The sequence below is a fragment of the Carcharodon carcharias genome, chromosome 13, assembly GCF_017639515.1.
Source record: "Carcharodon carcharias isolate sCarCar2 chromosome 13, sCarCar2.pri, whole genome shotgun sequence".
In the NCBI taxonomy this organism is placed as follows: domain Eukaryota; kingdom Metazoa; phylum Chordata; class Chondrichthyes; order Lamniformes; family Lamnidae; genus Carcharodon; species Carcharodon carcharias.
This window is the reverse complement of record NC_054479.1, coordinates 131,308,981-131,336,447: the sequence shown is the minus strand read 5'-3', so window position 1 is coordinate 131,336,447 and position 27,467 is coordinate 131,308,981. Positions and strand designations below refer to the sequence as shown.

At 43.3% G+C, this 27,467-nt stretch overlaps 1 protein-coding gene across 3 annotated transcripts in view; it reads right to left on the bottom strand.

The window, feature by feature from the left end:
* Nucleotides 1-27,467, bottom strand: part of plxna4 (plexin A4) — a 701,383-nt gene that overhangs the window by 140,712 nt on the left and 533,204 nt on the right. For all 3 annotated transcript variants that reach the window (XM_041202720.1, XM_041202719.1, XM_041202718.1), the window contains exon 10: nt 6,912-7,112. In XM_041202720.1, coding sequence (XP_041058654.1) covers nt 6,912-7,112 — 201 coding nt within the window. The remainder of the gene's footprint in view (nt 1-6,911; nt 7,113-27,467) is intronic.

The window sequence follows — 27,467 nt, the reverse complement described above, 5'->3', positions numbered from 1 at the left end:
ATACTAGAGTAATTAATTAATAAATTAAATTAACTATGATAGTGATGGCAGGATGGGTGATGTGTTGCTGCTGCAGCTTGTGGGAAATGCTGGACATCAAGGTGATCCAGAGTGAGCACATCTGTACTTCAAATCTGAGTTGAGGAGCTGGAGTCCGAGCTGCAGACATTGTGCCACATCAGGGAGGGGGAAAGTTATCTGGACACTCTGCTCCTGGAGGCGATCACACCCCTTAGATAAGGTAATTTAAGTGGTCTGTGATCAGGGGCAGGGAGTGTGTGGCTGCAAGTGAAGCAGGTATAGGGATCCAGGGGAAAGCATTCAAGGAGCCTCTGCAATTGTCCAACAGTTACAAGGTTCTTATAAGCTATTTTGACAAGTGCGGGGACTGCAGAGAGGGTAAGTGAACTGACCACCGCACCATGGTACAGGGAGCCTTTCAAGTAGGGGGAGGAAATAGGAACGTAGTAGTGGTAGGGGACAGTATAATTAGGGAGACAGATACTGTTCTCTGCAGCCGTGAGCAAGAGTCCCAAAGGCTGTATTGTCTGCCTGGTGCGAGGGTTAAGGACATCTCCTCAGGGCTGGAGAGGAAGTTGGAGTGGGAGGGGAGGGATCCAGTTGTTGTTGTCCACTTTGGTACCAACACCATTGATCAGACTAGAAAGGAGGTTCTGCTGAAATAATTTGAACAGTTAGGAGCTAAATTAAAAAGCAGAACCTCCAAAGTAATAATCTCGGGATTACTACCTCAGTCACAGGCAAAATGGCATGGAGTAATTAAAGTCAAGGAGTCAACTGTGTGGCTAAGAGATTGGTGTGGAAGGAACGGGTTTTAGTTCATGGGACAGTGGCTGGGGTAGAAGGGAGCTGTTCCAGTGGGATGGGCTTCACCTGAACTGTGCTGGGACTAGTGTCCTGGCGAATCGAATAACTAGGGCAGTAGAGGGGGCTTTAAACTAAATAGGCGGGGTGGGTGTTGGGGGTAGCAGGGTTCTGGAAAGGGGATACGTAGGCTTACAAAGCAAAAGGTTATGGCAGCATTGCAGGGCAGCTATTCAGGTGATGATACTCAGTGTGGGTAACCGTTTTGGTCCCAGTATCTAAGGAAAAATATACTGGTATTGGAGGCATCCCAGAGAAGGTTCACTAGGTTGATAGAGGATTTTCTTATGAGGAGAGCTTGAGTAGAATTGGCTTGTAGTTATTGAACTTTAGAAGAATGAGGGGCAACCTTATTGAAACATATAAGATTCTAAAGGGGCTGGACAGGTTGTTTCCTCCTGTGGGAAAGTCTAGGACCAGAGGCCATAATCTCAGACAATGGAGTCGCCCATTTAAGACAGAGATAAGGAGGAGTTTCTTTTCTTAGGGGGTGGTGAATCGGTGGAATTCTTTACTGCAGAAGGCTGTAGAGGGTGGGTTGTTAAGTATATTCAAGGCTGAGACAGACAGATTTTAATCAGTAAGGGATCAAGGTGTGGAAGCTATGGTTTTATCTAATGTGTAGATCAATGCTCTAAAGGAAGATCATGTGATCTTGTGTAACCAATAGTGGAGTAGCGCAGGCTAACTCTGTAGTTAGTTAATAGTTAGTTGGAAGCCAGTAGTCTGCAAGTGAGCAGCAGAAGTATGTAGATAGAGTTTGGTGTAGAAACACACACGTGTAGCTGCTGAGTACCTTGTAAATAAACAGAATGTGTTCCACCTAAGAAGTGTCTGCAGAACTATTCTATCTAAAGTACCAAATCGGTCATCCCGAACAAGCGTGCAAGTATGATTCACAAGTCACAACAAAATGGCGACGAGGATACAGCGGAGATCCAACAAACTTGCGGCTTGGACACAACAAACTAGTGACAATGCGAAACAAGGAAGGAGAGAGGAAAGAAGAAAGATACAACGAACTAGCGTCGAGGGTAAAATCACGGAGGAAATCAAAAGAAGCGAAATCAGGTTGTACCTCGCAGAGCAACTGTAAGTAGAATTTCCAAATCGCCAAAGTAAACCCCTCACAGAATGCCACAATTCGTAAGAATTGATCCTTTCGATCCAGCCACGGACAATTGGTCTCACTATATTGAAGTTCCAAGCGAACGACATTACCGGGGAAGAGAAGAGGCGGGCAATCCTCTTATCTACGTGTGGGAATAAAGCCTTCAGCTTAATTCGAAGTTTGATGGCACTCAGTGCCCCAGATTTGAAAAAGTTTGAAGAACTGGCGGACCTCGTGAAGGGTCATTTACCAGCAAAAGCCCTCAGTGATGATGCAACATTTCAAATTTAATTCAAGGAACAGAGCCCCGGGGGAGACAGTTGCTTGTTATGTGGCGAGTTTGAAACAGTTACCAGAACAGTGCGAGTTTGGGACATCTTTAAACGATAGGCTCAGCGATCGTTTAGTGTGCAGTGTGAATGAGGATACTATTCAGCAGAGATTGCTGTCCAAAACAAATTTGGATCTTAAGAAGGCGCTAGAGGTAGCACTGGCCATGGGAAGCACAGTAAAGGATTCAAAAGCCACACAGGGAGCGCAAAATGATGCCGTCCTCCTCAGTGGGTGGGTAGAAGCCCCAGCCAAAAAGAGCGTGAAAATGCAAGACCCTGCCGAGGAGCAGGATTCAGCCACTGCTAGCAGAAAAATAAAATGAATTGACTCAGCAGCAAAAATAAGGAATAATGCCAACAGAGGTGGAAATAAGCAGACTAGTAACAATTGGTCGTCTAAAAAAATCAAATGTTTTTATTGTCATCGAAACGGACACATAAAGAGACAGAGCAAGGAAAGGATCAAGCAGACTTTCCAGCAAGAGAAAACCCCGTGAGATTTACAGTGTAGAAGAGCCTGAAGCAACAAATTCAGATATTTATTCATTATTTAATTTGAAGGTGGGGAAAATAGGACCAATTTACGTAACAGTAAAAGTGTCTGGCAGACCTATTCAGATAGAAGCGGACACAGGAGCTACCACTGCAGTAACTGGTGGACACACCTTCAAATACCTGAATTATGGTGAACATAAATTAAATTTGGAAAAAAATTGGTGACAAACTAAAACCTACACAGTGAAGACATCCAAGTCAAAGGCATAAGTAGAGTTACTGTCCATTACAGGAGCCAACTGGTAAAACTACCAGTGTTGGTATTGAGAGGCAGAGAACCAAACTTCCTAGGGCGAAACTGTCTGAGGGAAATCAACCTTGATTTGGCACAGAGATTCCAAAAGGAAGCTGAAAACATTCCTGTTTTGGAAAAAGAGTGTGTAAGGACCCAATAAGCTGATGAGAAACAGGCTATTTTACGTCAGAACATGGTAGAACAGCAAAAGGAAGTCGAAGAGACCATGCAGACGAGACGAGGTGAGCAACCTCTGAAAGGAGAAAGAAAACCTGCTGAAAGACCTTCACACAAAACAAGATTCCCTCAGGTCAAAGTTTGTACCTCTGGAAAAGTATGAAGAGAAACAGAAAGAATTCGGCACGTCTCTGAATAAACTGAAGTCCGAGTTGGCAGAGAAGACACAACAAAGCTCAATTTTCCAGGAGGCAGCAAACGAATACAAAAAAGAGATGGAAGAGCTGAAGAATCAGCTACATGAAGCCAAAGAGGCTTTGAAGGTAAAAGTCACAGAATTTTCTAAGAAGCAGACAGATGTTGAAATCCTGGGAGACTCAACCATTGAAGTCGCGCATGTATCTGAGGGTAGATGGAATATGGAAGTCACCAAAAAGGCCAGGATTAAAGTCAGTGTTAAGAAGAAGAAGGCCCCTCGAAGGAAGACACAGAAACACAAATATGGCCCTGATTCTGGCAGCATACAAGTATGATTTTATACATAGGCTTGGAAATCAGATAGCAAACGCCATTGCACTGAGTCGTTTGCCTTTACAAGAAAATTATGAAGATGTCCCAGTTCCACAAGAACTCATATCATTGTTAAATTTCTTAGATTCATCACCGGTATGTGCTGGACAAATAGGCACCCAGTCCTATCTAAATTACAAGAACAAATGCTCCTTGGTTGGTCACAAGAACCTGTATCTGACAAAATGAAACCATACTTTAACAGAAGACATGAAATAACCAGCCAGCATGGTATTATGTAATGGGGAGCATGAGTGATAGTTCTTCCAAAGGGAAGAAAGCCATTGTTAATTAAACGACATAGTGCACATCCAGGAATATCCCATATGAAGACTATAGCATGCAGCTATCTATGGTGGTCTGGAATGGATGGAGAAATAGAGAGCATAGTGAAGAATTGTGTGCAGTGTCAGCAATTGCAAAAGCTATTTTCAACAGCTCCATTACACCCTTGGGAGTGGCCAGGAAGACTATGGGTATGATTATACATTGGCTATGAGGGACCTTTCATGGGAACAATGTCTGGCTCATTGTAGATGCTCACTCAAAATGGATGGACATAAATGAGGTGAAGTAACCAACATCTTCTGCTACAATTGAGAAGCTATGTCAAAGTTTTGCAGTTAATGGTCTATCAGAAGTGGTTGTATCCACTTTAAATGACACGGCATTGATGAGTGCTGAGTTTCAATGGTTTATCAGCCTCAACGATATCAATCGTGTGAAAACTTCATCATACCACCCTTCCTCAAATGGACTGACTGAAGAGCAGTTCAAACGTTCGAGTCTGGCATGAAAAAATTAACTGGAGATTCCTTAGCAACCAAGATAGCACGCTTTCTTTTTCATTAAAGGAGCACCCCTCAAACAACAACAGGTGTCACACCTGCGGTAATATTAATAAAACACTGTCTCAGGATGAGATTGAGCTTAATAATGCCGAACTTAGGGGGAGAAAGCGGAAAGGAATCAAGGAAGTTTGAAAACTGGTCACAGCTGACATAGTCATGAAAGGAAATTTACTGTGGGAGAGACGGTATATGTGAAGAACTTTGGAGAAGGACCAAAGTAGTTAACAGGTGAAATAAGTGCAGTGAATGGACCTCTATCTTACCATATGGAGGTGGAAGGCTGGGTCATATGGAGACATGTGGATCATTTGAGGAAGAGAGAGACAAATCATCAAGAAATGATTCCACGAGTGTTCACGACCGAGTCAATGTTTCCTGTTGAGAGAACTCAACCTAGTACAGATGTGTCTGAAGCGCCTGGTGTATCTAAAAGAGTTGAGGAAACAGAGTTGCAGGTGCCTGCCAAGGAACCTGATGTTCAGGCAACTCAAGACAATGAGGTTCCTAACAAAACATCTGAAGTGGTAGAGCTGAGACGTTCTACATGCCAAAGGAAACCCCTGAAAGACTGAATTTGTAAATTACTTACCAGTGTAAATAATTTGCTATTTTTTAAAGAATGTAATTGTAAATGTAAAAATATGTTTCCGAGTAAAGGGGGAGGGATGTGGTAACTATGGTTTTATCTAATGTGTAATATACCTTTAAGAAGAATATTATAAGGAAGATCATATGATCCTGTGTAACCAATAGTGGAGTAGCACAGACTAACTCTGTAGTTAGCCAGTGGTTAGTTGGATGTCAGTCGTCTGCAAGTGAGCAGCAGAAGTATGTAGATAGTGTTTGGTGTAGCAACACATGTGTATCTGCTGAGTACCTTGTAAATAAACAGAATGTGTTCCATCTAAGAAGTGTCTGCAAAACTACTCTATCTAAAGTAGCAACTCGATCATCCCGAACAAGTTGCAAGTATGACTCACAAGTTACAACACAAGGATCATGGAAATAAGACAGGAAAGTGGAGCTGAGGATTATCAGATTAGCCATGGTTTTATTGAATGGTGGAGCAGACTCAATGGGCTGAATGGCCTGCTTCTGCTCCTACATCTTATGGAAACGCTATTCAATGAAGAACAGGATTCCTGGCTAATGTGGTTGTGCTCATTCATCTACATGTTGTTTATGGATGTTCCTGATGCATAACAGTTGCCAAACATTGCCTACACATCAACAGTCACTGTGTTGCAAGTAACTAACTGCGGGAAGAACTTATGAGACAAAATATGGCGCTATATAAATGTAAGTATTTTTATTCCTTTTTGACAAAACTGGCTCCTCTCTTTCAGATACAGTGCATCTTTAAGAGTTACCTATGGAAATATTTGTTTGTAAAGTGATACAGTGCTGTTGTACAATGCTGCATCTGTGTTGTGCCTGAATAGCTCTATTGTGCATTTAAATCAGGTTGTATTAAGTGTACTGTATATCAGAGGCAGCTGGAATTGCAGTAATTAGCAGGCCGTTCAGAATTTAAAAACAAAAATGTACATTGTTACATTTGATATTTGAGCCTTTTGAATATTCTGTAGACAACAAATGGGCTCCAAAACAATCCTTTCGCTTTCAGAATACTTCTGTTCTTGTTTTTAGATGGGAACAAAAAAGGAATCAAGTCAAAATGTTACTGGGTTAGGTGACTTGTGCATAATCCTTTTTACATTAGACTTCAAAGCAATTCAAAACTCTTTTTAACAATATTTAACAGTGAGAGCTCACTTGGCATTTCCTATGGTGCGTAGGAGATCACATTGCTTTATAACCAGAGGGGTCATTGCACCATTAAACATACAATGCATTAATCTTCTGCCAGCATACAGCAATGCTCAGCTGGCCTGTCCCTTTAAGAAAACAAAGACTAACTATCAATGGCACATTCTTAAATCAATTTACAGTTAATTGTCGATGGTGAGGGAAGTTTGCAGATCTTTTATATCCACCCAGCTGGGAGGGCAGATGGGGCCTTTGTTTAAGATTTCACACAAAAGATGGCATTCCCTTAATACCACTAAGATCGGCCAAGACTTTGTGCTGAGGTCTCTGAACTCGGGCTTGGACCTTTTGACTCAGAGGCGAGTGTATTGCCACAGAGCTACAACTGGCGCTTAACAATGGGAATTACCACAAGCACTACTTACTGATGTGTTCTGACACTGGACACTGGAGCTGTTGAATCGCAAAGCCGGAACTCGCTGCTCCACCCCGTGGATTATCAGGATACACTCGTACCCTCGCTGACCTGATTGTGGCTGTGGAAGATTTTTCGATTTCAGGGTGATGGGCTTCACTACTCCAACAGGCACTAGAACCTTCTCAGCAGCGAGCAGCTGTGGACAGTCCTGAAGAGAGAAGACAAGTGGAACTTCAAGCTAACACCATTCGCATGATAAATGTCTTCTTATTGAGTCGGGTCAAAGCCCAGAGCAGAATACACCAAAGAGATGATGAGGTAATTTAGGGAGCAAGGGATATCTCATTTCTAATGGCTCCCTCTGCCATTTTCCTTTGGCAGTAGTGGTGAGGCCAGGTTTCGGGAAAAGAGTGAAAGAATGAGGGAATGGCAAGAGGACAAGTATGCGAGTTCTGGGGAAGAGAAAGTCACTGGGATAGAGTGGGTATGGAGGAAGCTGAAGTGATTGGAAATGAATGAAACTTGAAGGAAAATGAAATAGAGAGTGATTGAAGGATCTGCACAGAGAAGACGCAAAGCAGCACACACGGAATAGTAAGGTAGGAAGTGAAAGATAGGGGATCAAGAGAAGATTAGGGAGAAAGGGACTGATACGGGAGAAAAAGGATCACGGAGTCAGGGAAGGGCAGAGGAAAAAGAGAGCAACAAGGTGAAGAATTGGCTCCTGGTCAAGCAACACCTTGATTTAAAAATTCTCATCCTTGTTCTCAAATTCCACAACGGCCTCGGCCCTCCCTCCCTCTGCGATTGCCTCCAGTTCTACAACCCTCTGAGATCTCTGTGCTCTACTAATTCTGGCCTCTTGAACATCCCTGATCGCTCCGCCATTGGTGGCTGCAACTTCAGCTGCCAAAGCTCTGAAATTCCCTCCCTAATCTCCCACCCCGTGCCCCCTCCCATCTCTACCTCACTCTTCACTTTAAAGGTGCCTGTTTGGCCAAACCTTCGGTCATCTGTCCTAAACAACACTTTATGTGGCTCGGTGTCAAATTCTGTCTGACCCCTGTGAAGCCCTTTGGAGCTATATAAATACAAGTAGTTGTTGTTATAATGCAAACTGTACATTTGGGCTTGTCATGCAATAATTATATTTTTCTGCCAGTGGCGGCACTGGAATGACAGATCTTGGCATGAAAAATTCCTATGTTCACCTTTATAACAGGCATTACTTCTGCTACATTGTGGCACTGTAATTATACCCTCCCACCAGTGGTGGCATTAATACATCTATAATGGAAACTGTGCACCAGAGCATTGTCAGTGGCAGGATGTCTTCCCTCACAGAGTGTGGGAATGAGAGGAGGAGGTGGGGGTAGAAACAAACAAGAGGTAAACCTGGAGGGAAGAGAAAACATAAATGAACAAATCTTTTAACTTATCACTTTGGAGACAACACCTCATTAAAACCAGCACAGTCAGCTAGCAGGACCGTTGCCATGGTGAAAAAACCCTCTGTAGTTCACTCGTGCCTTTAGTTTCCAGTCATTAAGTAAAGTGGCTACTCCAATCTTCCCATTATTTTTGGGGAACTATGAGATTTTTAGATTGTCCAGAATAATACCTTCATCATGAAACTGAATTTAAGAAAAGGGGGCTGCTAAATCCTTTCCATTTGACACATCCCTGCTTGAGGAATGATCCCTGGTCGGACAATCCCAACCTGCGACCCACTTTTGTAGCTGACAGGGACAGACTGCAACATATGACAAAACAGAAAAAAAAGAGCAGCTGTGATACAAAAGGACACTTCTCAAGAATAAAAATGCTTGAATGCATATTATCTCGTGGCTACTTCTGGTGAAGAATGTTTTTTTAAAAAAATGTCATGATAAGACATGACTTGAAGTTCATTAACTTCACTAAATTCTTCACTCTCCTAAAGATGGGGCCCACTTTGCATATGAAAAGGCTAAGAACAGAGAAAAAAAAGACCATTACAGATAGGTCTGAAGAGCCCGAATGAGGAACTGACAACTGTAGACAACATTGGGTTTTATCAGCTTCACATGGCTGTCATTTTAAGTAATTGAAATTTAATGAGACTTTATTCCTTCCATTGGATCCACACACAGATCTGGTAAGAAGGATGAAAAAGGAAATCTGCAAAGACCATTTTTATCTCTATATATATTTTATATATAGATCAAGGTTCTTTCAAAGGTCAGGCTATTTAGCACACATTGCAACTACTGAACGGATCTGTAAATCCATCGGATTTTATTTCTGTTCTTTAATTCTCTTTCATTAAAATTTGTTTCATTTTCTTCTCTCCTGATTGTGTGAGTACAAAAGCAGCGAGGGAAGTGTTGTGGCAATAAAACACTTTACAAGAGAATGAGATAAAGCACATTATTTTATTATTATTCTGCAGGCACAGCCACTGTTTTCACAGTCCCCGAAGGAGATATTTTGCACCAATGAAGCTAGTATTTAGAGGGGACTGGGTGGTGAAGCGATTAGCACATTCGCCTTTCATTCCAGAATCTGGGTTTTAATCTACCCAGAGGAGGTCGCCTCTGTTGTCTGTGTAAGAAATCACTGTGAAATAGTGTTGGGAAGTCTGAAGCTCAATTTTTTGATGAAAGCTCTACGTCTGAAACATTTTACCGTCACCTTGCCTTACATTAGGTGCTGCATAGTTCCAGCATTTTCCGTTTCAGATTTCCAGCACTTAATATGTAAGGCTTAGTGGTAACACTCTCACCTCTGAACCAGAAATCTTTAGGATCAAGCTGCCCCCGCCACCCCACCATTCAGAGACCTCCTTTCAGATCTTCCTTAAAACCTACCTCTTCAATCAAGCTTTTGCTCATTTGCTCTCATGTCTTCTTTGGCTTAGTGTCAATATTTGGCTGATTACACACCTGCAAAACAGCTTGTGATGGTTTACTGCATTAAGGATGCTATATAAATGCAAGTTGCTGTTGTTGTTGTGCATATAATCTTCACTGTTGCCTCACCAAAGATGTAAATGATTTCATGGCATTATTTGAAGAGGAGAGGAAGCAAAAATATCAAGGAGAGCTCTCCTTCCCTTCTTCAAAATAGTGCCACTGGATCGTTCACGTGCATTGGAGAGGGCAGGCAGTTCTTTAGTTTAATGTACCATCCAAAAGACAGCACCCCCAACACTGCCACACTCCCTCAATACTGAGGTGTCACTGAAGAATATATGCTCTTGCACTTGAGTGTGACCTGAACACACAGCCTTCCAAGACAGGGCAGACAGTGCTCATGCTGAGTTAAGAGGAAATTGGATCAAGCTAATATAGAAAGTACTGAGCTCCTTAATTCATCTCCTTGAGCCCAATCCTCACATACATCATATTCAAACTACTCAATAATGGACGCTGCTTCTATATTTCATCTCCAGTGATGAAGCTTTTTATCAATGATCCCTGATCCAAAAAGAAACCAAGCAAACCAATCCCACATATCTGGTGTTCAATGTTAATCTCTGGAATCTACAAATGACACTAACCCCTCTGCTCCTCTCCTTTCCCTCCCAATCCCCCAACACAACCCCTTCAAACCTCAATAGCAAACAGGGCTCCATATTTCATAAAGAATCTGATTACATCAATTTATATCTTCCACTTAACAGAAAAGTAGGGCCAGTTAGCTCAGGTGGTTAGAGCGTGGTTCTTAATAACACCAATGGCAAGGATTTAATCCCCATACTGGCCAAGGTAAGTTCAATACTGCCCCATTGTTACCATTGCTGCCATTGCTACCATGGCAACATTAAGACCTGAATACTAACCCTCAGACAAGGATACTACATAAAGAGAAGGGGAGAGAGAGAGAGAGGGAGAGAGGAAAGGGGAGAGAGAGAGAAAGAGAGAGACTCAGCTGAAAAACACATAAAATTCCACATCAAATAACATTGTCAATTCTACTCAGCATTTTCCAAGACCAGGATCACATCCTCCTTCAAGCTTCCCTTTCTCGGTGAAGGCAAATTTCAATCCGTTGGCCTCTCCACACAACTTTGAGTCTTTCTCAGACCCCCTCTCTATTAAAAATTATTTTTGAAAATTCTTAGCAAGTGAGCTAAGGTGCACCCACAATGGGGGTTAGGTTTGGAAATTCAAGATATGAGCAACAATGAAGGAATGGCAATACATTCTGGTCAAGGACAGTGAACAACTTGGAGGTGCATATAAGGACATAAGAAATAGGAGCAGGAGCAGGCCATTCAGCCCTTTAAGCCCGCCATTTAATGATATCATGGCTGGTCTTCTACTTCAACACCATGTTCCTGCACTATCCCCATATCCCTTGATGCTTACAATATGTAGAAATCTAACCATCTCTCTCTTGAACATTCTCAACAACTGAGCCTCCCAAGCCCTGTGGGGCAGAGAATTCCAAAGATTCACTGCCCCCTGAGTGAAGAAATCCCTCCTCATCTGAGTCCTAAATGACCTGCCCCTTATTCTGAGATGGTGCCCCCTGGTTCTAGAACCCCCGGCCAGGGGGGGCGTCCTTCCGGCATCTACCCAGTCGAGGCCCATAAGAATTTTGTATGTTTGAATGAGATCACGTCTCATTCTTATAAGGTCCAGAGAATAAAGGCCCAGTCTATTTCATCGTTCCTCACCGGACAATCCCTCCATACCAGGAATTTATTTAGCAAACCTTCATTGCACTCCCTCTATGGCAAGTGTACCTTTCCTTAGGTAAGGAGACCAAAATTGCACACCATACTCCAGGTGTGATCTCACCAAGGCTCTATATAATTACAGCAAGGCATCTTTACATGTATATAGTAATCAAATCCTCTTGTAATAAAGGCCAACATACCATTGACTTTCTTGTGATATTCTAAATGTTGTTTCACCAATAATCCATATCGCCTGGGATATCTCCCTTCCCCCTGCAGTCGGATGCAGTCGGATGCCCTTGAGATGAAGCCTTGTATTTATTTAGCTTTGCTGACAACAAGTTTGCATCGACTGGCACTCTAAGTGAATGATCAATAATCATACCCCAATGTTCTCCCTTCCCTTCCGCTGCTAATGGATGCCCTTTCATCATGTACACACATCTGCTGCTCTCTGTTCCAGTATGAATCAGTATACATTTATCTACATTAAAGAATCATCTGTTCAGGCCATAGCAGTGAAAAACTCTGCTTGAGGAGCTTAAAGGTACAATCCCCTCACAGAAAAGTATTTTTTACAAATTTTTATTTTCAGACGTAATGAAATGGGCCACGGATGAATCCATATCATGGCATTGATGATCAACGGCGGTGCAGGACCTTTCCCGTTCACTGTAACCTCCTTCAGCCCTGCAACTCTCCAAGATCCCTGCGCTCCACCCACTTCAGCCTTTTGCACATCCCCAATTTTAATCACTCCACCACTGGCAGTTTTGATTTCAGCTGCAGGCCCACAGCTCTGCAATTCTGTCTTGAAAGTTCTCTGACTCTCTCTCCCCGCTTAAGACGCTCCTCGAAACCAGCCAGCTTGACCAAGCTTTTGGGTCATCTGACCCGCCTGTATCAGCTCAGTGTCGAGGTTTGTCTGATAACTTTCCTGCGATGCACCTTGGGACATTTTTATACATTAGTGGTGCTATATCAATGTAAATTGTTGCTGTTGAATCTCCAACCAACCAAAACTGAGAAAGAAAATAGTATTGCTTTGTCATCAGCGAATTTAGTGGAAAGGTGATGATTTTGCAGCAGCTTTATTGTCAGGGTATTTTGGGATACTTAATCTTTGAAGGAAGGCACATGAAACTGGCCCTCACAGAGGTACAGGATTGTAAACAGTAAATCTAGAATATTCCTTCAAATTAAAACAAACTAAACTGCACTATATCATCAGTTGCCCTAGAATGGGCAACCAGGACTGAGTAGTGGAGGAAGCAAAAATAATGGAATCACTTCAGCTGCAGCTGGATGCTTTGGCACGGGGTCTGTCAGGTCTTTCGGGATGAGTGGGATGAATTACCTCATCCATTTCTATCTGGTACCTAGTGCGAAGGGAGCTGATACAGACAGACCCGTACACCATGTGATTGCAAAGCCTGACACAAACGTGAATTGGGTTGGGCATAAGACCAGGAGCAGGCCACTCAGTCCCTCAAGCCTGTTCCTCCATTGAATTAGATCAAGGCAGATCTGTAGCTGCACTCCATCTCTCTGCTTTGGTTTCCGCAACCCTTATTATCCTTACCGAAGAATAATCTATCAATTTCAGTTTTGAAATTCCGTATTCACCCTCAACAGCCTTTTGGGGTAGAGTGTTCTGGATTTCCATTACCCTTTGTGTGAAGAAATGCTTCCTGACATCACCCCGAATGGCCTGGCTCTTAATTTTTAAGATCAAGTCCCCTTGTCCTGCACTCCTTCACCAGAGGAAATAGTTTTTCATATGAAGGTAACTTCAGTTACATGGATAGATTGATGAACTAGGGGTTGTTTTCTTTCAAGAAAGGAAGGTTGGGAGATCTGATAGAGGCATTCAAAACCATGAGGGGCCTGGGTGGAGTAGATAGGAAGAAACTGTTCCCATTGGCAGCAGGATGGAGAGTCAGAGGACACCGATTTAAAGTGATTGGCAAAAGAAGCGATGGCGACATGAGGGAAAGCTTTTTTTTTTTAAACTCAGTGAGCATAGGTGGTCCAGATCGGGAGTGCACTGCCTGAGAGAGCAGCCAAGGTGGATTCAATCGTGGCTTTCAAAAGAGAATTGGATAATTATCTGAGGAGAAAGAGATTGCAGGGCTTCTGGGAAAAGGCAGAGGTGCGGGACTAGGTGAGATGCCCTTGCAGAAAGTTGGCGTGGACACAATGGCTTGGAATGGCCTCGCTCTGTGCTGCAACCATTCTATAATTTTGTGATTTTCAGGTTACAAAGTAAGATCAAAATTTGTCCCATTGAAATATTTGACATAACTTTTGTTTGCACTTTAATACACATAGTTTTGGAACAGCCTATTGTTGCATTGGGTAGACTTGCCTCCTACCCTGTCCTATTTAGTACAGTCCTGTTCTGAACACAACACAACAGGAACAGCTGGGGTCAGGTTGCTTTTCTGCTTTGTTTCCAAGCTGGTATCATTTAAAATAATGACACTATCTTATGTAATGCCAGGAATAAGCTAAACACCTTGCAGCAACAGCATTCCATTTACCTTTTGACCCTCAGAGGTCTCCATTTATACGATCATGAATACCAGTTTAAATGCTCGGGGGAGAGTTTCTCTCCATAGAGGAATGCTGCTTGTTCATCACACCCTTGACTCCACTCCTGAAGGCTCCACTCCTCAGCAATTTGTTTCTTTCCACCTTTTATGCCTTGAGTCTATGAGTTCACTAGTTGAGTAAATTCGAATTGCACGCCTTCATATACATTTGTTAGTTGACGCTCGCTATCAGTAACAGAGAGAGACTGACATAAGAAAACTGTGCTTGTTTATTGTAACTGAAGGCAGAGGACTAAATCCTTGTGCGCTCCCACAACCACCTCCAGTTCTAGACTTACTGTACATTGATTGGTCAGTACTGTCACATGGTTAGTCCTCTTGCATTCTCTTAAAAGTGCATGGTACCCCACTTTACCACACCACCTCTCACCCTTGCTTTCGAAAGCCATCTTACAAACCCCATTCATGTCTTCGGCTCACCACATCTCACTTCCAAATCCTTTTTTCTTTCTCTACTTGGCGTTCACCTGGTTGATCGCTCTGAGGTGCTCTTTTTACAGGAGGTGCTCCGTTGCAAGGTAATAATTACCACCACGGCACAGGAAAGCTCCCAGTTTTATTGCTTCAATTCCTGCTACATGCCTGACAGGAATAAAAAAAAAGACAATGCCTGCTATTGCCGTTCCTCCCCTCACCACCACTCTGAAACTTTAATAGAGGGCAGGTCACGTTTGCATTGTATGTATGGATGTGGCAAATAACACCCTTGTTGACTGTGACAAAGGCGAACTATCCTACCTCATCCTTTTTCTTAAAGCTGACCACTTTAACCAAGCCTTTGGTCATCTGGCCGAATATTTTCTATCATGGTTCGGTGTCAAATTTTCTTCCATAACAGTCCTGTAAAGCACCTTGGGACAATTTAAGGTGCTAGCTAAATGCCAGTTGTTGTTGTTGTTGTTGAGGAACCATGATGAATCAGAGTGTTGGGAGCAGGTTATAGCTGCCGTGTTTCCGGCATTGCCTCTACCACTGCACTTCGGGTGTACTTCAATGGCCGTCTGACACTTTGGGATGTCCTGAGGCCATGTGTAATCGCTTGTCTTTATTTTCTCCACCTCTCAGGCACTAAAAGGAGTAGTAATCAGTGTTTAGGGATGATATTGATATGTCTTTTAAATCAATGGTCCAAATAAGGCAGCAGAAATCAGCAGTAGATAAGCACACAGGTATCGCCGCCATGACGAATGGTGAGCTGACCTGGGAGTGCACAATGCTGCCAGCCAAGGCCCTAAATGGGGAGGGCTGAATTTCCCGGTACGAAAAGGTGAACATGCGAGAGAAAGAAGGGGCAGGCTGCCAGGCCCAAGCTCCCAAATCACAGATGAAGATTGCTCACGAGGAGGAAAAACCAGAAGGAAGAAAGGCCCGTGGCCAATTTCAAGGGGGAACAAAAAACCTCTCGGAAATTCCTCTCCAATTCCACAAGGGCAATCGAACAAGGTCAAGGAAACAGGAACAAAGTTGCTGGAGAAACTCGGCAGCATCTGTGCCTGAGAGGAATCCAAAAAGCAAAACTATGCCTGAAAACGCCATTCCTCCCCTCACCCCCATTTCAAAACTTCAGTTTTTCTGCACTTTCAGCTTTTATTTCAGATCTGCAGCATCTGGAATGTCTTGCTTTTACTAAGGTCAAGGAGACCATGGTTCCCCTATGACCTCAAGGGGCAATAAAACCCAATGAGGAAAATCCCTTTACATTTGGGATTCAGAATGAAGCGGGAGAAATGACAAGATGGAAGCTGAATAAACCTCAGTGTAATTATTCATCACCAACAAACCACTTCAGCATTGGACTCTGGTGACAATATCTGCAGTGTTTACTCGTGCTCTGACCTCAGTTACCTTATTTGGATCATTAGTTTAAAAGGCATATCAATATTATGCCTAAGCACTGATTGCTGTCCCTTTAGTGCCCAAGCTAACTGCAATACTCGTTCCATTTTATGGGCAGTGGGTCAGTTACATGTTGATGGATTCCAGGAGGATTTAGACTTACAGATCCTGAGAGGAGACTAAATTGCAGAATAATTGAGCACTAGCTTGTTTTATTGCGGTGTCGGCTGAGGCTGATTTCCAGGGAGTTGTTTTGTTAGATTTAATGATGGGACTTCACTCAAGATGCCCTTCACTCATCTGCAACCCTTATATCACACAGGAAACCTTCTGGCCCAGATGTTAACAGGGTGGGTTTTCCTGGGGGGGCGGGGGGGAGGCTGGGGTTTCAGACAGACAGGTAAACTGTGGAGGTGTCCATATTTCTTTTTAAAACAGGACCCCCGGCAGGAAGTCAGCATGTTGTTGTGCATGTCTGCACTCTCTTGCCCTTGGAGAGTGGTGTGGTGTGCTAGAAGGATTTTGCAGTCTGATTTAACAACCTACTGTGGACTGTGTGAACACACCTCCAGTGGCCAACAAGATCTGGAGTGGGACTTGAACCGGCTGCTTTCTGGCTTAGAACCACTTGGGCTCCAGAAATCAGCCTGATGGTCAGCTTTGGCTTCCAGTCAGGCAGGGATCACACCAGAACAGCCCAAGGTAAGGAGCCTGAAGCCTGGGAGTGTTGTGTGGAGGAGGAGTCCCAGTCCTGGGAAGTGGGGTGTCTGATAGGAGGCAGTATATTCTAATGGCAGGGAAGAAGGTAACCTGGTCAGCCAGAGGGAAGAAGTACTCTTGCTCTTTCTGCTCCATAAGCAGTGATGCAATGGCCCTATTTTCTTCCTGAGGCAGTCCTCATTTACCCTGAACTTCCTGGATTTCCAAAGACCTCGGAGAATCTCAGCTGGCTGGCGTTAAACCTGTAGGGGGAGTTAAATGCCAGGCTCCAAGTCTCATATTTAAATAGACAACCCAACTCCTGGGGGCAGGCTGACCCCTGCGCCTTGTCCCATCTCTGTCAAATCTAGGGTGGTCATTGCCAGAGGCCAAAAGAACACTGGACACCAGACCTGGCAGACAAAGGAGTCAAGGGTTATAGGGAACAGGTAGGAGAGTGAAGTTAAGGTTGCATCAGATCAGCCATGATCTTACTGACTGGTGGAACAGGCTTGAGGGGCTGAATGGCCTACTCCTGCTCCTACTTCTTGTGTTCTTATATTCTTAGGCTAACAGCACTGTGGTGCAGGGGAAATGATATCACTGCGCACCAAGACAACATCATCACGCATCATCAACTGCCTGTGTTTATGAGCGTACCAGACATTAAAGCATCCGGTATTGGGCAGTGAACAGACTGGCTGAAAACCAGGTGCTTGGATACCCTAGTCAAATCAAGAAGTCAACAGTTTGAAGTTGGGTTTGAGATTATTTAAAACTCAGCCGACCCCAATTAACTCATTTTTGGTGGTTTAAAATTTATTCTTCTGGTTCTCAGACACTGGCAGAATTTAATATTAGTGTCAGGGGGAGGAGGGAAAAGAAATTTCATTTTCTCTTGACAATTTTCCCCTTCCCCCACTGAAGATGTTGATTCCCTCACTGATGCATCACCCTAAGTATGCTGATTCTCTTCTGACACCTGGATAATGATGACCACTGGGACATGGTATGATTCTGGACAATTCCTACAGGCTATCCAGTCATCAGGATTATCACAGCTAAACCTGAAGGACAAGACCTCCATGTAGCCACACATCCAGCATCAGTTGCTTCGTTCCCTAACTTTCTGAAGCCTCCTTCGTAGTGGCCCTACTCTGTGCTTAGCGAGCTCGTGACTGGGCATTGAACCTGCTTTGTATGACAGCAGGAACATGGCTGGAACATGGCCTACTCCTGCTCTTAATCCATATGGCTGTATGTAAATGACATTTGGTCAGCAACTGCGCTTGCCTTTCATCATTGACTCAAAGGGTAGCACTCTTGCCAGCAAGTGAGAAGGTTGTGGGAAATCTCACTCCAGAAACTCGAGCACAAAATCTTGGTTGGTACCCCAATGCAGTCTGAGGAAGTTTCTTAATAATTCTTTCATGCGATGTGGGTGTCGCTGGCACACCAGCATTTGTTGCCCATCCCTAACTGCCCTTTAACTGAGTGGACTTTAGGCCATTTCAAAGAGTAGTTAAGAATCAAGCACATTGTGTGGGTCTGGAGTCACATCTAGGCCAGGCCACTTGAGGATGGAAAATTTCCTTCCCTAAAGAACACTGGTGAACCAGATGGGTTTTTATGACAATCAATGGTAGTAATGGTCTCAGGCCATACAACTGAGATGAGCTCTCAATTCCAGCTTTTTAAAGATCTATCAATTGGATTTAAACTCCACCAGCTGCCATGGTGGTATTTGAATCCATGTCCCCAAAGTATTAGCCCTAGGTCTCTGTGATACTAGTCCTGTGATATTATCACCATGCCACCATCTCCCCATAAGTGCTGCACTGTCGGAGGTGCTCCTCTTTTGGAATGAGGCTGCAGATGAAGTGCTAATGTGGTGCAATTATTTCCAGATCTTAAAAATCATTTATGGGAGCTTAAAAATAAAAGGGTTGCTTTGGGAAAGATCTTTAGTACATCCCAAAGTGCTTTTTGATCAATGAAGTATTTTTGAAGGGCAGTCACTGTTGTAATGCAGGAAATGTGGCAGCCAATTGGCACAGAGCAAGCTCTCTCAAACAGTAATGAAACAAATGATCGCATCATTAGAGTTAAGAGTTGGTTGAAGGATAAATATTGGTCAGGACACCTGAAGCACTCCCCTGTTCTTCAAATGATTCCACAGTATCTCTAACATTCACCTGACAAAGCAGGTAAGGCCCTGTTTAACATCTAACCTAAAAGGTCTTTCCTCCGACAATGCAGAGCTTCCTCTGTACAGCAATAGATTCTGTGCTCAAATCTCAGGAGTGAAGTTTGAGTCCATGATCTCTGCCCTAAGTTACTGGTGAGCTTAAATAATAATGGGGTGACTCTGGAACTTATGGTACTAGGCCCAGTGAATGGAGACCATGGACAGGCAAGGGTTCCTGCTTGACACGCCAGCCATATTCATGTTTGTTGCAAAGTTTACAGCTTAAAATATCAGAAGCATCTGTGCAGAGGAAGCTCAAGGAGGCCAGTGACCTCTCTATTTTGATATGAGGCTGAGCCAAAAGCTTCAATGTTATTGTTGAGCAGACGTTAGGACCAAACACCAACCAGAGAGCACAAGAAAGACAAACCTCTGAAAGGGAGACACTCCTACTATCACACTGGGCCTATCGAAGAAAGCTGGGGAAAAGAATGCACACAATTTCAAGGCTTTTCATATCTGTCCCATTCACTCCACAGACTCAAGGTTTTCTGAGCATTAACACTGTGAGATAAGACAGTGAACATCCCACAAAGAGAGTGTTGGTTATTGAATGTATGCACCTGCTTCTCAAAGAGCAGGTGGCACAGATGTTTGCCAAACACAACTATCTGGAGCTACTGGATGGTTATCCATGACCTTGGCTATCACAAGAATTAAAACAAAACCCTGCAAACGAGATTATTACTTTGGATATGGGTGACACTGGCAAGATTACATTTATTTCCCATCCTTAGCTGCTCTGACAAGGTAACAGAGGGCCTCCTCTGTGTCATTCTATGTACAAGTAACAAGCTAACTGTGCCACTTCAGAGAGCCATCCACATGGTGAGGTCACGGGTCAGAGGAGAGAGGTTTCATGAAGGACGTTCCTGAACCAATTGGATTTGTACATCAATCTGGATGCTGCCTTGATAACAAATTAGCCCACAAAGTGCCAACAACGTGAGGTCCAAGAGTGATCCGGATACTTTTTAACCTGTTTTGACACAACACTGGAGTTACCCTCCTAAACATAAGTGGTGTTAGACTTTCCCCTGATTTCCACTATCCTTTTTCACACAAAGAGCAGTAGAAATTTGGAATTTTTTCCACACCCCACTGCACAACACCCCTCTGTCTGTCCACCCCCCCCACCACCACCAAAACAACAAAGCTGGGTGTCAATGGAAACTTTCAAAATTGAGATCGATAAGAATTTTATTCGGGAAGGGTATTAAGGGTAATGGGACCAATGCAGATAGGTGGAGTTATGATGCAGATCAGCTACCATCTAACTGTGTGGCTGAATGGATGCCTCCTGTTCCTAAGTCCCTCCTGCAGGAACTTTCACTCACTCCTTTCATGAGTTGTGATGAGTCCAGATGCCACATCTACTCCCCAATGTTTGCAATGCCATAATAATAAAGTTAATATATAAATGCAGAGTGTGTGTGCCAATGCCCCTAGTGAGGACTAATGAGGGCAAACAACTGTTAAGAAAGACTGCAACCTTACTGGGGAACTATTTGACATAGAAAAAGACCCTGTTATATCACTCTGACTATTGGCCAGAATTCTAAAATGCAACAGTAATGCCAACATCTCACCACAGTAAAATCCCCAACTTTAACCAGATAATCTCAAATGCACACTTTATCATAAGACCAAACCACTTCTAATATTCTTGGTATGGTTATTGTTGCGGGGGGGGGGGGGGTAGTGGTGTTCATTACAAAAGTGTCTCGTAACAAAGCTTTTGTAGTCTTCAGCAGTTTAACTGTAAGTCTTTAGGACTCTTTACACATGTACAGTAAAGGGTACAGACTAGAAGCTGCCTCCATGCTTAGGTCTTAACCAGTCTCTGCTCAACACCATACTGACTCTGGGTCTTGGCCATGTGCCTTCTTACATCACCGTGTGGGCAGTACTATACTCAGTTCCACATTAACCCTGTATGTGCCAGATCCTTATACTACAGTTACAACAGAACATCAGCTTTTGATCAGGTCCTGGGATAAACGAAGGCTTTCAAGGAGAATCACTCATACACATTACACCACCTGCTGCGAGTCTGCAGTTGAATTTTACTTGTTTCATATTCCAGTCTCCACTTGAGCTTGGGCAGATTCCCAAAACAGCAGAAAGCAGATCTGAAGCTATTGAATAGTCAGGCTGCAGTAACATCTTTGAATTAACAATAACCTTATTTCTGTCTCCAATTCAGATACAAAACCCATGTGTGTTAATTAGGTTTGTCAATCATTACAGCTCACTGATGGAAAGCTCCTGCAAAACAGTCATCGTAGGAGCAGCTGATGATGGATTTTATTATCTTCCTGGCTGCAAGATGCTGCCCTGATCTTAGTGTCAACTCTCTAAAGTTCTTTTTGCTGCTTCTTGGCATCTTCCTATCTTAAAGACACATGATAAATTCAATCTATTACTGGTACTTCACCCACAAAAACAATTCAGCAAGGCTGTATTCTAAGCAAGGAGCCTCGTTCAGCCAAAACTTGGGACAGAGCCTTTGGGCTATAGTGTTATAGCTTTGTCACCAACACACAACCCCTATCAGGAGTACAAACTTGCTGAATTTGCCCTCACATTAGTGAGCTATTTGAATTTGGGGTCCTGGCAGAGCAGGTTCAGCTGTTTCATCAACAAATGCACCCATATGCACTTTCCATTCAGAACCAGTGATTATTAATCAGGAGTAAGAACGAGGTCTGATTTCGATCTCCCTGTCCCTGCTCTGTCGAACGACACCCCCACCTTGCCCTAAGATGCTGAAGCCAACTCAATGCCTCCAATGTTACCCCTCCTCCCCCAAACCCGTGACCTTGAGCACCTCGAAGGACAATGGCAGAGGGCAGATGGGTACACCACCAGGTCCAGCTCACACACCATCCTGACCTGGAAATATATCAGCTGTTCCTTCATCACTGCTAAGTAACAACTCTGGAACGCTCTCACTAATGGCACCTTCACCATACAGACTCTAGCGGTTCAAGAAGAAAGGTCCCCAATATGTTCTCAAGGGTAGCTCGGGATAGGCAATCAATGCCAGCCTTGCTAATCTTATTTGCATGCCAAGAATGAATCAACATAAAGCCTGGCTGAGATCAGATTGGAGCCAGGATCAGACCTGTTTGGACTCAGTTCCCCACCCTTAGCTTGCTGGCCAAGCAAGCGTGGGAGTTGCTTGTGGGTTTTTTCTATCATTCTACTCAGCTGGCTTTCCGAATTCTGTTGGAAGAATTCTTCCAGAATTTTCAACTAATAACTAGTGAATAAACTGCTCAAAGAATGGTCCATCAATAAGTAGCAAGACATTACTTGTCCTCGTGAGTCTGTACAAGCAAAGCCCTTTTATCACACCCCAATCCTCTGCCAAGGAAAAATATAATTACGGATTTTCTTTTAACAAAAATGCTCCATTTCCAAACACAGCTTCTTGTCATCTTTGAAGTTAGAGCCTAAAAATCTGTCTCCATCCAGTCATTGCCCTGTCACAGGAAGTCCACATTTCCTGTGAACGAGTGTTTATTTATGCCAATGGTTAGAAGGCAAAGATTCCCAGACACAACGCCCAGAATGGTGACCTCATTAACTTACCAGCTTCTTGTTTTTTTTTTCCGGCCCATTAATAGAGACAAGAATAACTTATATTTACATGGCATATTTAATGTCATAATGTCATAAAATGTCCCAAGCATTTCACAGGAGCATTATACAACCAAGTATGCATGAAGACACGTTAGGAGATAATACGTCAGATGGACAAAAGCTTTGTCAAAGAGGTAGGTTTTAAGAGTGTCTTAAAGGAGGAAAATGAAGCAGAGGGGCAAAGAGATATTCCTATTAATGGTATTTTGAATTATTATTAATTAGTATTAATTAAGGTGACCTAATAGAGGTATTTAAATATATGAAATATTTTTAAAGAGTGGATACAGAGAATGTTTTCTCTTGTGAGGAGCCATTAATATAAGATAGTCACCAAAATAATTCAGTGAGGAATTTATAAGAAACTTCTTTACCCAAAGTGTGTTATGAATGTGGAACTCACTACCACAGGGAGTGGTTGAAGCAAATAGTATAGATGCATTTAAGGGGAAGCTAGACGATCACATGAGGGAGAAGGGAATAGAGGGTTATTATAATAGGATTAGAGGAGGAAAGATAGCAGGAGGCTCGAATGGTGCATAAACACCGGCAAGGAATGGTTGGGCCAAATGGCCTATTTCTATGCCTTATGTATCTTATATTCCAGAACCCAGGGCCTTGGCAACTGGAGGCATGGCCACCAAGCAACTAAAATCAGGGATGCTCAAGAGGCCAGAATTAGAGGAGCACGGACATATTGGAGAATTGCAGGGCTGGAGGAGATTACAGAGATAGGGAGGGGTGAGGCCATGGAGTGATTTGAAAACAAGGATGAGAATTTGAAAGTCAAGACATTGCTTGACAGGGAGCCATCGTAGGTCAACGAGCACATGGGTGATAGGGGAAGGGACTTGGTACAGAGAACAGTGTCAATCTGCCATGCTTACCTGGTCTGGTCTACATGTGACTCTAGACCCACAACAGTGCAGTTAACTCTTAACTGCAAGGGGCATTTGACAAGACAGACAACTACATCAGAGGGAGACTGAGTAGTGAATTAGATTCATGTGGAAATTCGATGCATGGGGGTGTAGTATACATAGGAATTATTCTAAGTTAAGTAAGTGAGTCATTAAATTAAGTTAACTAAATAATATAAGTAACAATGGCAGGACAGGTGTTATGTTGCAGCTATGGAATGTGGGCTCTTTCAGATGACAAGGCGATCCATGACAAACAGGTTTGCAGGAAGTGTAGGCAGCTAGAGGGTTTTTGATCTGGAAGCCAAATTGCGGACACTGCACAACATAGGAGAGGGGAAGAAATACCTGGATGCTTTGTTCCAGAAGACAGTCATGCCTCTTAGAATAGGGTTGTCTGCTTTGTTCAGCAGTGTGGGACAGGAAGATGTGGCCATCAGTGAGGCAGGTGATGGAACAGAGCAGAGAACAGTGGAGGAGCCTCAGACTTTGCAATTGTCAAACAGATCTGAGGCGCTCACAACCTGTGTGGATGAAAGCCAGGTCTGCAGGGTGGATGAGTAGGTTCACATGGCGCCATGGTACAGGAAGCTGTTCAAACAGGGGGAGTAAACAGGAATGTAGAAGTAGTAGGGGACAGGATAGTGAGGGGGATTGACACTGTTCTCTGCAGCAATGAACGAGAGAGTCCAGGCGGCTGTGTTGCCTGCCCAGTGCCAGGGTTCAGGGCATTTGCTCAGAGCTGGAGAGGACCATTCAATGGGAGGGGTAGGATCCAGTCATCGTGGTCCATGTGGGTACTAATGACATAGGCAGGACAAGGAAGGAGATTCTGCATAGTCAGTATGAGAAGCTAGGTACCAAATTAAGCAGAACCTCAAAGGTAATAATCTCTGGGTTATTACCTGAGCCACATGCAAATTGGCATAGGACAAATAAGATTAGAGAGATGAATGTGTGGCTCAAAGGCTGGTGAGGGAGAAATGGGTTCCAGTTCGTGGGACACTGGCATTAGTACTGGGGGAAGTGGTGGCTGTACCGTTGGGACAGTCTACACCTGAACCATGCTGGGATGTGTGTTCTTACAAATCGCGCAACTAGGGAAGTAGAGAGTGCTTTAAGCTAAACAAGGGGAGGGGGGCTGGGATCAAGCTTGGGTAGATGTGGCAAATCAAAGGGTAGATTCAAGGCAGGACACCATAATAGTAATAGGGGAAATGAGGGTCATAGAATAGAAAGAAGGGACAGAGAGATAAAACCCAAGAATGCACCAATAGTTAAGATTAGATGTTGCTCAGTTCAAGGGCTATTAGGGATGGACAACAAATATTGGCTTTGCCACCGATGCCCACAGCCCATGAATGAATAAATAATAAAAAATATCAACCCTTGCAGCACAGCCCCTACTCAGGCCAATCAGAAAGCAAGGAAGCTCTTAACTGAGCAACGCTTGGCTCTCAGTCGGTCTTTTTAAGCCATCTCCAATATTTTTATTACTAAGAAATGAAAGCAGAAAATGAAATAATCATACAATTATTTTACCTGATTAATTTTTTAATTGCCAGGGACTCCAGGATAATCCTGGGGGATCGTTCAACTCAGGTTAATACCTGGTTTGATACTGCATTTGGTTCACACTCCACATGGTGCCAACCTGGTACACAGCAACAGTGAGTCCATTGGGGAATTTGCTTCACTTTCCCCCAGAGTCAGGTTCCACCGAGTCTGGATTTACACAACTCAATCCAAAACCAAAACTACCTCATCGAGTAAAGAAACAGCTGCAGTTTAAACACACCCCAGTTCAGACAAGGTTCCAAACCTGCTCCTTTACCAGGTCCTCAAAGCAAAAATGAGTTTCATTTTTTCTTGCAAGAACAAGAACATTTCATTATTCCAAATAACTTCACCTCCCTCAAAAAATAAAATCAATAGCCATCCTTTGGATGGTGCAAAATTTTACAAGTCTGCAGATTATTTTGAGCTAGTGAACAGGTGCTAAAAGGATTCAAAAAGGCTAAAGTAATGCTTGCCTTCATATCTCATGGAGGTTGGACTATAAAAGGGAGGAAGTTATGTTGCAGTTCTACGAAGCCTTGGTCAGACTCCACTTTGAGTACTACTTTCAGTTCTGGGCACTGTACCTCAGGAAGGATATCTTGGCTTTGGAGGGGGTGCAGTGCAGATTCACTAGAATGACACCTGAGCTGAGAAGGTTAAATTTCAAGGGAAGGTTGCATAAACTTGGTTTGAATTCTCTTGACTGTGGAAGATTGAGTGGTGATCCATTCCAATGTTCAAGAGATTCAATAGGGTAAGTGCAGTGAAACTATTTCTTCTGATGGGAGAATCAAAGATAAGCTAAAATTATTATAAAATTAGAGTTAGGTACTGAATTTTATTCAATAGGGGCTGAGGGTTCCTACCAGCCACTAAGAAACAGCCTAGATTAATAGATATTAATATCTTCAGATACCCTTGCAATTATTGTCATATCCCCAAGGCCATCTTTCATCTTCATCAACCTTAATAGCCCCAAACAGATTGGCTCAGAATTAGTCATTATAATAACCATGAAGCTATCAGTGCTCCCATTATTACACAGTAGATCTGACAGCAATTTCTAGTATCCACGCATACGCAGATAAATCTAGAAGTTGCTGTAAGAAATACCTGGTTTCTCCACAGGGTGCGCTATTGCAGTCCTCCACTACAGGGTCAGCACTGAAATCACTGCAGTCAGATGAAGTTGGAGCATTTACTCACTAGTTCCTCACTAAAGGTGACTGAAAATGTTGGGGCTGGTGCAAAACAGAAGTGTACTTTTAAAAGCTTAATAAGTGATAAACACTGCAGCCTGGCCATTCTGCCCCTTAAAAAATAACTTTACAAGTGTGGCATCTCATTCCCTCTGAAGAAAATTAATGTCGATTTTTTCAATTTTTTTTCCCTTCTTCTGTTTATGCCTTTGATCTCTCTCCCTGATCTCATCAGCATTTCCCCATCTTTATTTCTTTTTCTCTACATTATTTAAATCTAATTTATGTTTCCTGCTTTATAACTCCTGGTTTGGACTCTGTCTCAGTGAGGATACTCCCATACAATTGTTTGACGAGCCTTGCTGTTGCTTGATCTGCTCACACAGATCTCCTGCGGCAGGCACCATGCTGATTAAGGTGCAAATTAGTAAAAACCTCCATTGCCAAGCCCGCCTGCGGGGCAGTGGTCAACAAGGTGAATGGTGAATTATCATTACCTGACCTCCACTTAAAATCTCATCCATTCCTTTGTTACCAGTCACTCAACTTCTGCAACAGTCCTGACCTTCACTGTATACAAATACCAACTTGGCCAAATTTCGCTATTTGCATCCTATTTTGCACTGAGCCCAGCACAATAATCACTCCTGTTCTTGCTAGCTTTCCATCGACCTTGTGCCAGGGGTCATAACCTTAAAATTAGAGCTACTATAGCTCACAGCGCATTAGTTAACCCAACATATAAGACAACACCATTTTTCAAGCCCCAAAAATCATGTTTTTCGATATACTCGGCACACAAGTCGACCCAGCTTTTCAGCCACAACATGCAACACTCGTATTAGTATTCTGCCTCAATTTTTCACCCCATAAATGGGTATTTTACTTACCAGTACCTTCTAACCGGGTGCAAGGGATCAAGCAGGTGGTACAAACTGTGTTGCAAAGGTGCACAGATGTTTTAGACATGCCCATACAGAGCAGATGTCACGCGGTAACCAATAAAGTTGCTGACTGTCCAAATCTACACGGCGGCTCACTTGTATACTCGGCATTCAGGTTTTTTGGAGGGATTTTTTCGAGGCTTCAAAGGTTGATTTACATACTGGTAGGCAATTCTGGAGTGATGTCAGGAAATGCTTCTTCATGCAAAGGGCAGTGGAAACCTGGAA